At 43.3% G+C, this 16,111-nt stretch overlaps 1 protein-coding gene across 3 annotated transcripts in view; it reads right to left on the reverse strand.

The window, feature by feature from the left end:
* The window catches only part of SATB2 (SATB homeobox 2), a 227,519-nt gene that overhangs the window by 10,929 nt on the left and 200,479 nt on the right, over nucleotides 1–16,111 (reverse strand). For all 3 annotated transcript variants that reach the window (XM_027678203.1, XM_027678202.1, XM_027678204.1), the window contains one exon: nucleotides 13,807–14,004. In XM_027678203.1, the coding sequence (XP_027534004.1) occupies nucleotides 13,807–14,004 (198 nt within the window). The remainder of the gene's footprint in view (nucleotides 1–13,806; nucleotides 14,005–16,111) is intronic.

A 16,111-nucleotide genomic window follows, 5' to 3' on the forward strand; every position in this document is an offset into this window, starting at 1 on the left:
ACTTTCATTGCTGTGCAAGTGCCTGAGAACTAGCTGATTTTATGGGGCAGCATAAATGAGCTCATGCTGACGAGCATTCATGTATTAGCTCTGAATTTCCCATCTTGGGCTGGTTTAAGCCAGATCCTTAGGTTTGCTGCAGAGTAACTGTGGCCAGCAGTGGGCATCTCTTGAATACCTGGCTGCAGCCTGGGAGGGTTGTCAACAACTAGTCTTCAGCCCACAGGTGGAGCTGGCACATACCTACTGTGTAAATACACAACAGGCCGGATTCATTCCGGCTTCTGCTGGCACAAACCAGGGTGCTGGTGACAGAGCAGCCGATGCAGTCAGGAAGTGTTGCACAATGTCGCTGCAGACTCTCTCCTGAAGGCATCGGTGATGGATGGCTCCATTGTCTGGGGATGGGGCACAGCCAGCACAGCTGGCACGGGGGCCAGTTTGCTGCATCCCTGGCAGGCAGGCAGGACTCTGCCGCCCTTGAAGAAGCCAAGTGAGCCTCTCTTGCCTGTAACCTGCGGTGGTAAGGCAGCCTCCCCCACAAGGCAAAAAGCAACAGCCCTATAAAGGTTCACGCTGCCCTTCTGCATGGTGATGCTAACTGGAGGCCCACTCAAGTGGGGCTTTCAACATCTGTGTACGCACTGAGGGCCACAAACCTTCCACTTAAAATTTACCTTCTTCAAAACAAGACCATGAGCTTTGTGGGCCTCTGACTTTTCTCTTCTGTGCTTTCTCTCACAGCCCTAGCAAGGCTCTCCAGGGTGCTATGGCATGCAGACTCTGCTTAGCAGTTTCCAAATAGAGCCTGAACTTGGTTGTGGCTGGATGGAGGGTTTGTCAAAGATTTCAGGTCGATTCTGAGTTTCCCCATCCCAACTCTGTTATTCTTAATGAGGAGCTGGCAGAATGCCACAAGAACTAAGGAAGCAACAAAAGGCTTTTTTATTTGCTTTTCTGCCGACAAAATACTTCTGGTATCCTCTACACTTTTTTGTTTAATTAACACTACACATGTTCTCTGTTTCTTTTGAAAATCAGAAGAGTATTTGTGGGCAGTGTGAGCAAGATCTTCCCTGACAAGCCCCAACCTAGAGGTCAAGCTCTAAACCCCTAACTATGGTGGCACAAATGGCGCCACTATAATCATGTTGTTTTCCCGTTACTCAGACCAGGAGTAGGCACTGCATTATTTCAGGAAGAATATGTTTGGATTAGACACTGGATTCTGGTGGGGGGTAATTATTTGTCCCATCAAACTGTTTTAGGTCCTTACAGTTGGTTATTTGGGGTTTCAGGAATACCCAACTGTACTGCTAATTTTTACAATGGGAGCAGTTAGAAGTCAGGAGAACCTGACTGTTATGGTTAGTGAAAATAGCAGATTTCTGCTGATAAAACACTACTCAGCATGTTTTATGGCTTTCAAGATGTAACCACCAATGCACTTAATAACAGGACTTGTGCAAACTATACTGTGTGAATCAAACACATAAAAGTATAAATATTCCCTTTTTTAGAAAGCAAGTCTTAAAAAGTGCATTATAATCAACTACCATGGTAAAAGCAAAATATCCAGCATTACCACACATGCAACTGGCATAATGTGCTTTATTATACCCTTAGCTAGAAGCTGGGTAAATAAAAATCAAATGACCAAAGTACAGTCTCCTGCACAGATTAGGTCACTGAAGACAAGATGCCTTAGAGAATTAGATCTGAAATCCTTCATCTTCCTGATTAAGCTCTAGAAAAGGTGGCCATGTCCAGAAGAGAGAGGACGAAGCTAGACTGGCATCTCACTCTCACGCTGTTGAGCTCCATGTCTCACTACTCTGGCCTGTACCTATTTTACAGATTCTGGATGCTGGAAGAAAATGGCTTTATGGAAAGTAAACAGCATGTGCAGTTTATACTCAGAGGTTTTTGTTCATTTTTAATAAAATGGTTTAATATATGGCTAGTGAGGCAGCATTAGGACAAAGCAGAAGATGACACTGTTATGGCCCTGGGATCCATCCCTGGCTTTGCTGCTGGCTGCTGTGGGGAGCTCTGTGGACTGCTCAGCCCATGGCTGGCTACACACACATAATCGCAGGGGTAAAGCTCACTCTTAACACTAGCCTGCAACTACTGTAGGTCTGCGTGCAAGAAGCCCCAGGGTTTTGCTAGAAATGCAAAACACCATTTTTTCTTCCGTAAGATTAGGATTGTGTGGCATTTTTCAGTCAAAAACGTCAACTGAGTGACATCAAAGTATTGCCTAAGTGAAGTCTATCTACTTTGCCAAGCTGTTTGCCTGGGGCGGCGGGGGGGTGGTGGTGGTGAATATTCTGACAAAGTTCAAGCAGTTGTTTAGGCATTTTTCATGAAACAGCATATTCTGGTTGCTTTTATTCAGAGCAACTTTTGCTCTTCAAATTCTTCCTGTTTTCCTTCAAAGCATTATGTTGCTTGTTGCTCTAAACTGCCGCAAACCTTTATTTTTTTTTAATTTGAGCTGCAAATAATAATTTAGAAAGGACCAACATATTTTTTCTTTCAGTATTTCAGAAATGTCAGCAACCCCTTAAACTCAGCTCCAGCATTTCTATAGCTCTAGGCTGTACCACCCAAGGAACAGCAACTCATAGCCATCTCTCTACCCACCTACCTCCTTCACCGTTGTATTTACAAAGGGTTGTACTGATGGAAGCTCAGAAAGCATGAAATGTAACGTGGTTTATAAAACAAGATAGATGTGAATCTTTTCTATCTCAAAATCCAATAAAGCTTATGATTTTTATTGCATGTGGGAGTCCTTTGGTCAATGTAATACTGATTAGCAGCTTGGCCAGTAAGTAAGACCAGAAAGTATTTTCGAATATATTCTGGCCAGAGACACCTGGGAGTGAAGCGTGTGTGTTGCCGCTGACGGCCCCAGGCTTACATACGTACCTTGGGATTTCTTCCTTGGTTCTGTTCTGTCTCGCCATGCTTTTGTTCTATTCCCTCCAGAAAGAACTACTCCAAGCCTCTCTTACCCTCAAATCTTCACAGAAAAGGGGCATCATCTTAAAGCTATTCCCCCTCATTTTTCCAATATGCATGAAGCCAAAAAATTTACAACCTGGTTCAGCCAGGGCTCTGGGTTGGACTTTAATGGATCCCAAACGGAGTAATGCAGCATTCTTACTTCTGATCTCATTTGAACAAGAAAACATCAGGAATAACATTACTCCAAGTCAGCAATGCTTCCCTGGTGCTAATCAGGCCATTAAAAAGGCATAAGCAGTTTGTGTGATGCAAAGGGACAAAGAGAACCACAGAAATGAATCAAAACCAGGGAAAAATTAGAGATTAAAAGTAATAATACTCCTTTCAGCAAACCACAGTCTGAATGCATGATAAGTGGCTAAAAGACATAATCACTGCAAGATCTAGAGACAAAAAAATGTCTCCTGACTGCATGAAATGTAAATTAAACTCGCCCTGGTACAGAAGCATTTCCTTCACAGAGCAGTTACTCACTGGATTTGCCGTTGGGAAATCCAGAGCTGGTGCTGCAAACGAGAGCTGCCACAGCTCACCCTCCCTGATCTCACCTATGGAAAACACACATGCTCAAAGTCAACAGCTGGAGGGAAAGCAAGAGAAACCCAAATGCAGCACACTTGTTAGAAGAGATTTCCATGGAGGTTCCCTCCCCAGATAAGCAGATGGCTTCCAGTCAGTCAGGGTCAGGGACTGCCCGTGTGGTTTCCTGCCCGCTTGCCTTTTTAGCTTATCTAGACCTCATCAAGATACGCAGTCCAAAAAAATTAGAATGGTTAAGTACGGGAATTAGGGAAACTAAATACAAACGAGCCCTGGACTGCCCTTGTACAGAGAAGTAGGGGAATCTGTGCCTATGGGTGGGATGGAGGCAGCGGTGCCGACCCTTCTGCCAGGGCAGCCACGTTGGGCTGCGGGGACATCACATCTGCAAAGGCTGGGTCAGGTCTCATTAATGCCACGGTGCCTCTCCAGGCACCAAAGCCATGCCTAACTCCACCCAAAACACCCTAGGCAACAGCCCATCTGCTTTGAAAATCTCCCCTGATGTCAGTTTACAACCCTGCCTGCTTTATCCGTGGTGCCAGTGCCCGCCAGCAGCCCAGCTCCGTGGCATATTCCCAGCCCCACTGGCAGCCCAGCGTACGGCTACAAGATTTGCAAAGCTCTGGGCAGACACTGGCTTTTGCAATGCTGTGCATAGGAGCAAAGCAAAAATCCACCAGGAATGTATGCACAAGCTGCCATATGGAAAGGGCATTCTCAAATTAAACCCTGAAACCCAGATGAGATCTGAGCGAAGGACAGTTTCACTTAAAGGAAATGTCTGAGGTCAACCAGCAATTAACTGAAAGGTTCTGATTGAATACGCTATTGACTGCGCTCACATCAGACAGCTTCCTGTTTATTATACCTTATGGGCTGTCTAGGTGCCAAGACATTAAGCTGTCAATAATCTATTAATACTAAACAGCTCCTCCCTCCTTACTCCCCCCATGAAAATACTCTTAGGCTAAGAAACTGCACTAAAAAGATGGAAATTTTTGAAGTGAGATGGAAATGGGCTTTTTAGGGTATTTCTTTGCTTGCTTCCAGCTGCAAGTACAGCAACATTCATAAACAATATAACACGCAGCCTATAACTACATGGAAAAAATTGTGTTAAAAAAAAATCAGCCATGATTGAGACCATATCCTGAAATCTGGCTTTCTTTTCCAAGCCATCTTTAAACAGTCTAAGTTAAATTTAATTAACAATTTACAACAAGGAGAGAGAAGTTATTTAAAGAGAGGCCTACAGGTCCTTAACATTCAGTGTCTGGGAAACAGTTGTATATAAAAAAAAAGTTCTAATGAATTTAATAGAGAAAAGCACTTTAATTAAATGCTGTCAAAGAGGATTGTATTAATGACTGCACACAAAGGAATTTAAAGCAAGCCAAGTATATTTAGCAAATAGGAAGTAGGCTTTCAGAGGCTGCAACTATTTATGTTTCTGCCATTGCAATGCATCTAGGAGATCACGTTGCCAATTGAAAGCAGTTATGTTATTAGATATGATTTTATTTATTATGGATTATTAAAATTTCAAATGCTGCAGGGAATACATTTATTTCACTTCTAAAATGAAAGAACAAAGATATTTCCTGCTTGTTCAGTAAGAGGAAAAATAGAAGAGGAAATAAATAATAAATAATAATAATAACTTAGCACTTAACTAGTGAAGCGCTGTCCAGACAGATCTTTTTATGGGGCTTGTTGAGTCCCGGAATTTTAGTGTGTCTCTTTCTTTCTGCTACAACTGGATGGATTCACAGTTGCTACCCAGCTTCCCTCAACAGAGCACGGAAAGAGGAGGCAGCTCTTACTCCTTGAGGATACAAGGGACTTCTGTGATACTCTGCATGTTTCAACGCTAAAAACTACCAAAATCTCACAAAAAGAAATCTTGGTTGCCAAGCCTTTTGCAAGCAAGATTGAGAATACCCAGGTTTTCCAGATCTAACCATGAGACTTAGCCACAGAACTCTCTTAAAAGCCCAGAACAATTTTAGGTCTGCATTAAGACTTTTTGCAGAATGTGCTCACCTTCTTCAATATCCATATGATGGGACTTGTACCAGGAAGGAAGGAGGCTCTTCACAACTCTCCCTGCTCACATGCCTTGGATTCAAGTGTGGCATATTAAATGAGCATGGCCTAATAAATGCATAATGTAGAGGTCCAAACCATAAATTTGAGAAAAAGCAACTAGAAAATTCAAGGATGTCAACATTATCTTGCACTATGAGGGCACAAATAGCATAAAACTAAATTTAGCCCCAACTGGAAACAAGGAATGTTTTTTGACACAAAGTTAATGAGATGGCTGGGTCTGTAATATCCAGGATGCGTTCTGTGATTTACCACATCCTTTTTGCCATATGCAATGCTAAGTGGTTAATAATGATTTTAGATGTTTCGAAGTTCTGAATGTTCCACCAGGGGCACCTTAGGCATGCTTGGATTCCTTGGTTTCTGAACACCGTCTTTTTTAAGTTAGGCACCACAATGGGAGTTAGTCCCAAATTATTGGGTTTAAAATGTTTTTGTTTGTACTGAAGATTTTCACCTTCTAATTTGAAACATGAAGAAGTGAGTAGAAATGGGGAAAAAATCATTGGAAAAGAGGCACAAGGGGATACCTACTTCCTTTCACAATGTGAGTAGCATCGTAAATGGCGAAGTTCAATTTTCTAAATACATTATCTGATTTTTGTTTAAGACTTTAATAAAAGTCATGTGTGATGTGTGTTGAGAATGTAGCCTTTGTTGTTCCACAGCTAGGGATCTTGCAAACAGCTTCGCTTTGTCTGTGCCAAGATATTTTGGAATATTCTTTGAAACACTGTAAGCATAGATGACTGTGAGAAAAAATATGTGCTACTGTACTTCTGGATACTTGATGCGTGAGAATAGTGCATACACACAAAAACACTTCCCTTTTCAATCTGCAATGCCTGTAAAAGTCCATACAAACATGGAACGACATACTAACCCTGAAAAAACCCCGAAAAAACCCCCATATCCCCACACATGTTACAGTCTCTGAGTATTTCCAGCTATTGGGGGGGGAGAAAAAATAGAAAAAAAAGAAAAAGAAAAGAAAAAATAAAAAAGAGCAAAAAAGGAAACTGCACACCAAAGAATCTCAAAAAACAAAGACTGGCCCTGGGCAAGGAGACTGACCATCTACATCCTCCTTTGTCATAGCCTAACTCCCAGCACTGCCCAGAAGCTGCACCATTTCCTTGGGGGACACTGGGCAACATGGGAGGAAGAACAGCACACTTGGTCTCATAGATCTTTAGGGGAAAAACAGTCCAATGTGCTCTGGTAGCACAATACACAATGGTTTTCCTCCCCATGTAATTTTTGCAATTGTCTATCTGCAGAGAAAGGCCAGCTGCAATGATCCAGAGCTCTGACTTTATCCTAAGATTTCTGTAAGGAGCCTGAGAATAAAATGCTGCATACAACCAATAGCCTATAAACATTTACACATCTCTAAAGCCTGATATTATAATTTATGAACAAGTGTGAGGGACACAGAGTATTTAGGGAGCATTAAAATGAAATTAAAAAGAGCAATATTTTTAACTGCAAAAATTCTCAAACATAAATGGAACTCATCTAGTGGTGTTTCAGCCTTCAAGGTTTGCCTGCTGCTGGCAAGCTTCAAAGGTTATGTGAATTTAAAGAGCTTTATTTAGTGATCTTGCTCTAGATGTTTGCTCATCCTCAACCTGCTATGACTTCTTACAACACTGGCAGCTTAGCATTTACAAGAGGGCCAGGGCTGTAAGAAATGTGGGCTAAATCTGGTCAAATTGTGTGTGAAAGGCAAAAGGGTGAGACAACAGGGGCCAGAGCTACAGTGATGTCATTTGCTAAAATGACAACTTGTCAGAGCAACACCAACACAAACCACCACTCTGCTGCTTACTGCCAAGTCTCCACAGTGCTAAATCTACACATTCAGATTTTAAGGGAAGTTTCTGCCTGGAGCATCCTGCCATGGGAGCCACAGCAGCCCAAACAGAGCTGCTCTGGGGCAGCCTCACGCAAGATGTAGCCTCAGAGACATCTTTGTTGTAAGAAGCTGCAGAAGAAAAACATCAGCCATGCTTGCAGGGCTCCCTCACTTCAGAGTCCCACCTCATCCCTGCCCTGTCCTCACTTGATCCTGGATCAAAGGAAATCTGTCCGGGAGCAGGTGGCACTGAGGTGGCCTCACAGTTTCAGGAGTCTGAACAAATACAGAAAGGGTATTCTACTCTGACAAGATTAAACTTGCCACCACAGAAAAACCCCAAACTATGCAGTTTACTTGATCTCCCGTTTCTAGGGTTAAATGGAACAATACTAAACCTAAACTAATTTCAGAACAGAAGCAATTTGGTTTTAATTGCAAGTACACTCCCCACTATCATTCAAGGGGAATAGCAGGCCTAATGTTAAAAAAAATCAGCAGCACTTTTCAGCCACATTAGATATCCACACTAAACAGAAACAGCTGAGATGGCACAGTCACAGGTTTGGCTACAGCAGTAACAGCTCAGTGGCTTTCCACTGCAATTGTGGTAGCTATCAATCACCAGAAGATCCATTGGACACCTCAGAGTCAAATGTAAGGGGTTCATTGTCTGAGATGTGCTCCTATTTCCTTTGTCAAACTTGTGCAAGGCTCCTGAGCTACTGTGATGCATCAGAAAAATGGTGTGCACCAAAAGGATGGAAAACCAGAGCACACAGATACAGCTTGTGTTTCAAAATGCAGCTTCTCTGACTACAGGGCACAGGTATTGGAGCAGCATGAGAAAGCAGCTCAGAAGTAGAAGCTTTCTGAGGATTTTGCTTGTACTGCTTGCTTTGAAGAGAGTCCCTTACCCCCACCCAAAAGCAGTCACACACACAATAGAGATAAATGCAGAGTAAGTGGCATTTGTAATACATATTGCCTTAAGCTTTCACGCTGCACAGAAATAGCAGTTTCATAGTTTGAGATTTTTTTCAGTGGTTTTTCAAGTTTAGACTGAAAGGAGATACCGAACTTGACTGTTATTATCTAATTTTGATAAGAGAGAATGAAACTCCATATAACACAGCAACTAGGAAGACAGATATTCTCCACTTACAAAATTCATAGACCTCGTTCTGACATGCATTTCCCTCTGTAGTTCTAAATCAAAGAAAAAAAAATACTCCAGCTGCAGCCCTCTCAAACCAAAGCACTGAGCTTTTTGAGTGGAATGAATAAATCTGCAATACAAATATCTCTTAAAGTCCATCTGGGTTTGCTGAGTACAAATTGTCTCACCAGTCTTGACCACCCCTGTTTGAGCGGACACCACACTCAGCCATGGATTAAGGAGCTCAGAAAGTCAAAAAGAAGTGGATATGCATCTACAATCTGTCTGTTGGGTGCAGAGAAATGATCAAAAAGCAAAACTATCAGGGTGTAGCCATTAAGAATGAATCACAGGGCACACCATCCCCACAAAAAATTACCTCAATAAAACAGTAAGCACCACCGTCAGAGAGCTAGCATAGTTTGGGAAAGTAATTTTTGCCCAGTCTCACAGACAACCCAGTCCTAATTTCCAGTATGCAAAATCCTCAGCTATAACTCACACAAACATGGCAAAACTTCACTGTGCACATCACCCTATAGATCATTAAGCACATCGTGTTCCCCTATAGAACAACACAGTTTTGCTTCACTCATCATCTATGATTTCCTAAATATTATTAATTAATATTATTTTTTAAAAAAAGAAAATTTAAGTCTCACTGTTTTTTCCATCTGCATGCTAAGCATTGTGTGACCCATGAACTCCAAGACATTGTTTAGAATCAGATATTTCATTAGAAAGCACTACTGTGGTGTTCATTCCCCTTTTATTACTTCTAGAAAGAGAATATGAAATTAGTTTCATTGGACTGCCATCGCCACTTGCCTTGACCCATTTTTATGAGGGCTCCATGTTCTGCTCTTTTGTATTTCATTGTCATTTCTAAAATACTTGTTTCCTTCCATCTCTCACAAAATGACAAAATTAGTATTTAATTTACTTCTGTGGTATGTTATTTTCTGCATATTTAAAGAGAGACCACAATGTTTGCAGTGAACTCCAATAGAAAAGAGCTTTCCTAGAGCTTTCTACTATGCCTTCTTTTATTTACTAATGTTCCCCCACGATTTATGATCTGAACTATTATAAATTGTCAGATTTGTCTAAACCAAAGCTTCTGACAAAAAAAAAGGGTGGGTGGAGGGTTGTTATTTTAAAAAAGTGACAAAAGTAACAGTGTATCAGAAAGCAACATTTGATTGATCTTAAATCAGTATGTACCTACCAGCTTCAGCAGACCTATATGTCAACTCATGCAGGAAATGAAAGGTGAGGCTTCCCTGTTCTCTGAAAAGTAGGTACTTTGCTGCAGTGGTGGCTCATTACTCCAAAGAACTGGCTTATACACCCCGACACTCCAGAGACAACTGTCTGATTCATACTCTTCCCAACAGAGTCAGGTTTCTCTGCCCCAGCAATTAACAATGAATTAGCACTACATTAAAGTGCCAGGCAAGATGGTTACTCTCTGGAGTGGTCACCTTGGACACAGCAGACGAATAGTGGGAGAAGGAGAGAAATTAGATTTACTGTGTCCCAGCATGTCTGTAACAAACACGGAATTCCTGGTTGGCAACAGGAAGCAGCTGTAGGCACTTGTCAGCATTAACACCCCAGAAAGGCCCAATGCCAGCAAACAGCCCAGGATCGGTGGGATTTAGCAAGGATAGAAAGTAAGACAGGGTACCCTCACCTCCGCAGAGCAGGGAGCTAAACATAGAAGCATGAGGACTGCTTGCTGCAGAGAATACTTTGCACACAGTTATAAGCCAGGCCAAGCCAGATCAAAGGTCCAGCCAGGATCCCACACCTGGTGGTGGGGGAAGAGGATAAGAACAGGGCAAAAATACAGTAATGCTTTCCAGCATGCCCTCCCACCCTCCAGGAAATTGTGGCTCAGGCACTCCATAAATCAGAGGTGGTGTCCTTGTGGTAGCCCAGCTAGCACAACCTCACAGGTCTTCTCCTTAGTCCTACAGCAGCACTTTGCAGTTACACCGCATTGAAACGGAGGAAGAGCCACTCAGCACACCTGAATTTCCTTAAAGACCAAGTGAGAGACTCTGGTGAGCTCAGCCTGCATGCACAGCAACATGTAGGTGTAGCATGGATGCTCTGCAACCAGCATGTGAAGGAAAATCCACACTCTGACACATCCATATGGTCCCACCCAGCGCTGCCAGAGAACACAGCCATGTCACAGAGCTCCACAGGGCTCACATTTTATGACTCCTCAGCACAATAACAAATAAATCAAGTGTGCAGGGAGGAATTTCTTGTGCACTGAGCTTCCACTGTAGACGTTTTGCATTTCAGAAACAGGAAAATAATTGATTAAATGGATTAATATATGGCTGACGGGAAAAATCTAATGGAAGAGAGAAAAAATACAAATGTTTCTTTTTAAAACCCTGAACCTAAAGCTAAACAGTGAGGTGCAGGCTACTAATACCAAACAGAGGGCAAGAACCTCTCACAAAAAAAACAACTATCCCTTACACATCAAGAGCCAACTTGTGTGCAGCTGATTTCCTAGAGCACTACAACAACTGCCCCACTGCGCACACCCTGCCTTTAGAGAACAGAAACCATACCGAGCCTTGGGGTGATTCCCTCACTGAACTGTCCTTAACCCTGTAATCAGCAAGTGAACTACACAAAACCCATCACAATGAAATCTTCACCATTTCCAAGAAGCCATGCCGAGGAAAAGGCTGAAATTTATCCATTATCTTTTGCCTAGTCATGTCTCGTGATGATAGCCAAGATCTTCTCCCAAGTCTGACAGAGGGACACGCCCAGAATGTCTGAGTCCAGAGAGGGCTCAGTCATGGTGGCAGGGAGCTCTGGCAGCAGTGTGGGGCAGCTCCTTTTCAGGCTTTTCCAGTCTCACAGCTGCAGGAGCAGGAGGCTCAAGCACCAGGCAGAAGTTACTGCATGCACATCAAATCCATCAGAGCAAAGAGAAAGATGGGGTGGACAGAGAGAGAGCAGAGGTAAGAGCATCCTGCCTGCTTCGGTGCTACAGTGCTGCACCTGCTGTTATTCACAGTGCTGCTGTTTGTCTCTTCTTCAAAGGACTGTTGTTTTGATATCAAGGCTGCAGGTAAGGGCTCAACTTACAGCACACTTTTCACTAGCAAAGCCTGCAAAGCAAAGTAGGTCGGTGACTGCAGCTCTTGGATGTTTCCACCTGCTGCTAGAGTGTAGCCAGGCACTGAGGCAGATATTCTGCACCCGCCACTGCTTTGAGAAGGAAATGAGGGTTGCTTTCCCACTTGACTCTACAGGGGGAATTTCAGATAGGCAGAATGTAATTACTCGGCCTGGAGTTCGGCCAGGAGCGGGGCCCAAGACCCCTACCCTTATGTAAAGTGTCACAAAATCTCCAATGACTGCAAGTGCGAGGACCTCAGCTTTACATCTCTGGCTGCTGTCATTGATTCTTCATGGCTAATTACCTAATAGTGACCCTTGCAGCAAAGCCAAAAAAACAAACCTTGCTGCTTGAAACAATTCAAGTCCCAGAGACCGAAAACTACACAAAAAAATTGCTTGGTGCTGGGTATCTTTTGAGCAGGGAGCAGGTGGGCAGCAAGCCTCCTGTGCCTGGCACTGCTAGTGTGTCACTCAGAAACCTACTGGGGTTTTTGGATGGGCAAGCATAGCTTTAAAATGCAGCACCCCCAAAACACAAGCCTACTGTATCAACTGCATACCAGGGTCTCCAGAGTTTTGTTGTATGTAGTTGCCAGCTGGTTCCATTTATTTTTCTTCATTTTTCATATTTTGACTGTAATAAAAAATTAATCCATGGCTTTGTAACTTGCTGACAAATACAAATGCACAGCATTCCAACACAGTGTAACGTGTCACTCACAGGAGCCGACCTGCTCGATGCAGAAAAGTGATGTGCAGAAGGCTTTAGAAAGTAGGCTAATCATCAAGGTCACCCACAAGAGCCCAGGGAAACTTTTTCTTCTAACTTCCCTTAGAGGATATTCCCACTTGCTGTGAGCATCAGAACTGGGCTAATATGTTCAAATCTACGCAGGTCTAGTTGTCTTCCCACCTTAGTTCTGCTCTTTACCCTTTTGTAGCTCCTTACCTCCAAGATCCCACAAACATTTTGCAACGTTAATTACTTAGAATGATTCCCCTACTTTATAGCTCTGAGAATCCAAACCCCAGGACATAGATTTTTTTCTTCCAGGCAAAGACCAAAAGGAAAGCAAGGAGGAAGTTGTTAGCAGAAGAGACAAAGCACTAACTAGGCAATAATTAATCTGAGTGAGACCTACGTGTTTCAGGTGGGGCAGGACAACGTGACAGAAAAACCTCTCGCCTTGAAGAGGTGACTAGATGGCTGACAGCAGTGGTAGCAGCAGCAGCACATGAGCAACAACAAAGAATAGAGGCTCAATGCCAAGGTTCACAGCAAGAGTAGCGAAGCGGTACAATCCACCATCAAACAACATTGCGGAGAGCAAAGGTGGGAGGAGGAACTGAGATGATCAGAGAAGAGCAGTACGGATGATACTCAGAGTGGTCACACAATGGGATCAGGTGAATGGGACCAAGCATCAGTGGCAATTCAAAATGGAAGGTCTAATGTGGGAGGTGTCGCCTCAGCTTTTTAGATTGAAAAAAACATCTCCTGAGCCTCCCTTGACCATCTGCAGATGTTTGGTTTTGTGCCATGTGTTACTAGTTATTAGGAATACACATAAGGCTGATTTTCTCTTCTGACTGAAGCTGGAACCGCAAAGATGAGAAGTTGCAGTATTTTCATTTTATTTTCTCTGCGCATATTTGTATCTATTTATTTCTCATTCTATTAACACCTGAGACGAAGATAGGACAAGGGTGTACAACCCAAAATTTCATACTAGTCACAAATATTGTATAGAAGAGCACAACAATCCTAAGGAGATAGTGAAATGAAGGCCCATTCCCCACAAAATGCTCACCATGATCATTTTAGAAGTACTTTTAAGTTTCAGTCAATACATAAAAAGCACTTCTCCATGTTACACTCTTCAAACCCCCTGTGTTACCTCCCACACAGACACCCTGAGGAGGCAGTTGTTGCTCTGACCTGCACGGGCTCAGGAGTGAGCTGGACAACATGCTGCATACGCTCGCTGTGGTGATGTCTGGATTCTTCCTCATAGATCACATCCCTCTCGTGTTGGGGAAGGTTCAGGAAGCGGCGAATGGTGCAGAGGTTCTCCCAAAGGGTGCGGTTTTCCGGACTTGGGTTTTCTTTCCAGCGAAGCAGCTCACACAGCCAGCCCTGCAATGGAAGGGTCAGCGCAGTCAATTCACTGAACACCAAGGAACCAGGTATGAGTGGAAGGTCAGCTACATTTAAAGCTCTGTGGTGCAAGTTTCGCTGGTCTCATCTCACACACAAAATCCCCCCCCAGTCCTCAGCTGCCCTTTGGTCTTGACAAATCCTTGATATATTCTATTTCCTGCAGGTTGGAGAAACTGAAACAAGTAGCAGTGCTTAGCAGGAGCCAGGCAGCACAGCATCTTGCACCCATCGTATTCACACCATATTTAAAATGCTCGGATATAAACATTTTTCCTATAGAAACCAGAGTTGAAACAAATATGCATCTTCACTTTGTTTCAGAGCCCCTTTATTCCTTCATTTAAGCAAGAGAAAAGGACATATCTCCTGAGACTTGCTAATAGCCCTCATTGCAACCTGCAGCTGCAGAACCAGAAATTCAACCACTAGAGAAAATGTTTAGTAGAAGATACTATCAAGTAAAGACTTCTGATTTGCTGTCACTCTGTTGCATTGCCTGCCCCAGCTCTGAACCCCACTGAAATGTGAAAGCTTTAATAATCAAATCTTAGAGAAGACACAGCCTCACAGAAAGGGAATCCTCTGGTATTTAGCACAAAAGCAGCAGAGTCCTGTCCTGCAGAAGTTACTAGAGAAATGAAGATACTAGGCAGAGGTAATTCTAAACCCAAATACAGATCATCATAATAGTCGATTTTAATCCTGCTGAAGTGTTTTAAGGTTAGTTTGAAATGCCTTCAAAACGCTCCTGCTGTATGTAAGGAGCTGTAGGACCTCTCCACAGGGACTGACTGCTCAGACCCCTGAGGGGAAAGTGCCAGTGCTCCAGGAAGAAGAAACCACCGTGAATGCCAAAGGCAAGGAGACAGCCCAATGGCAAGAGCTGTTCAGGTGAGAGCAGTGGTGACCCGGTGTCTCCAGAAGGTTACCCAGGGATGGTGGCTGCTGCTACACCTGCCCAGAGTGGGGGCACAGCCAGCCTGTCCTGCCTGCCAGCAGCCAGCCCACTTGGGGCTGCAGACAGTGACTCCCCTCCTGTGCCTGTGCAGGAGATGTGATGCAAACGACAGAAGATGAGAAGATAATGCCGAGGATGCTGTCAACTCGCCTTACTGACTCCTGTCAAAATATTTTACCTAGTAGCTTTATAACCCATCATTTTCGAGCTACAGCTCAGCATATTGACACCATTTTGACAGGCACCTTACAGTACCTACAAGATAGCTTGATCAATGTTAAAAATGTTTGGTACAGGAAGTAGCCAAAACTGTGTTTTTCTGAACAGTGACCGGAGCAAGCTGAACAGCCAGGTTCATTACCAGCCCACGGGGGGGCTTTTTGGTATTGCTTTTTTGTGTAACAACTTGTAAGCCATTGAAAACTTCTACCGTGTACTCTAAACCCCATGTATAATATTATAAGCCCTTGTTTGTCTTACTCTCCACTGTGTCTTCTGCCTTCACCCCCCCAAAAAAGGCAAGATTTGATTATCTCCGCTGCATCAGCCAAGACAGCAACACCAGCTGTTCTCATTGTGCAGCCTCTTCCTCACGGCCTACATGTTAATAACCTGATCATTCCATTTTCTCCTTCAACTGCCGGCTGCAGCACAGCGAAGAGACAAAAACCCAGGCCCATCTGCAGCAGCTGTAGGCACTGAACTGTGAAGCCACCAGGGATTTATAAACTAATCTGTAACACAACACTGCCTTGTTTTTACAAGTGAGAGGCCACATTTGTGCAGACCTGATCTTTTCTTGCAATAAACTAGGAAGGCTGGGGGGGGCCAAGGATGAAAACAAGATATCTAGTCATTTACTTAGGGAAAGAAAACCTGTATTATATTTTCAAAGTGTTTTGATTGGTATTTGGGCAATCTTTTAGCCAGGTGAAGTCTGCATTTTAATGTGGTTTGACCATAACCGCTACCCTCAGTTCTCCTCTGTCCCCTTCCACTGCTCAAAAATCCACCAAAAACTTTCTCTCTTTTAGAGAAAAGACAGGAACAAAGTCTCCCAACTCCACAGTGTTTTCTCAAGGGTTCCTCCATACAAAGGAAATAATTGTTGAAATGGAAAATAAA

This window comes from Neopelma chrysocephalum, unplaced genomic scaffold (genome assembly GCF_003984885.1).
Source record: "Neopelma chrysocephalum unplaced genomic scaffold, ASM398488v2 Primary Assembly neopelma1_44, whole genome shotgun sequence".
Classification (NCBI taxonomy): domain Eukaryota; kingdom Metazoa; phylum Chordata; class Aves; order Passeriformes; family Pipridae; genus Neopelma; species Neopelma chrysocephalum.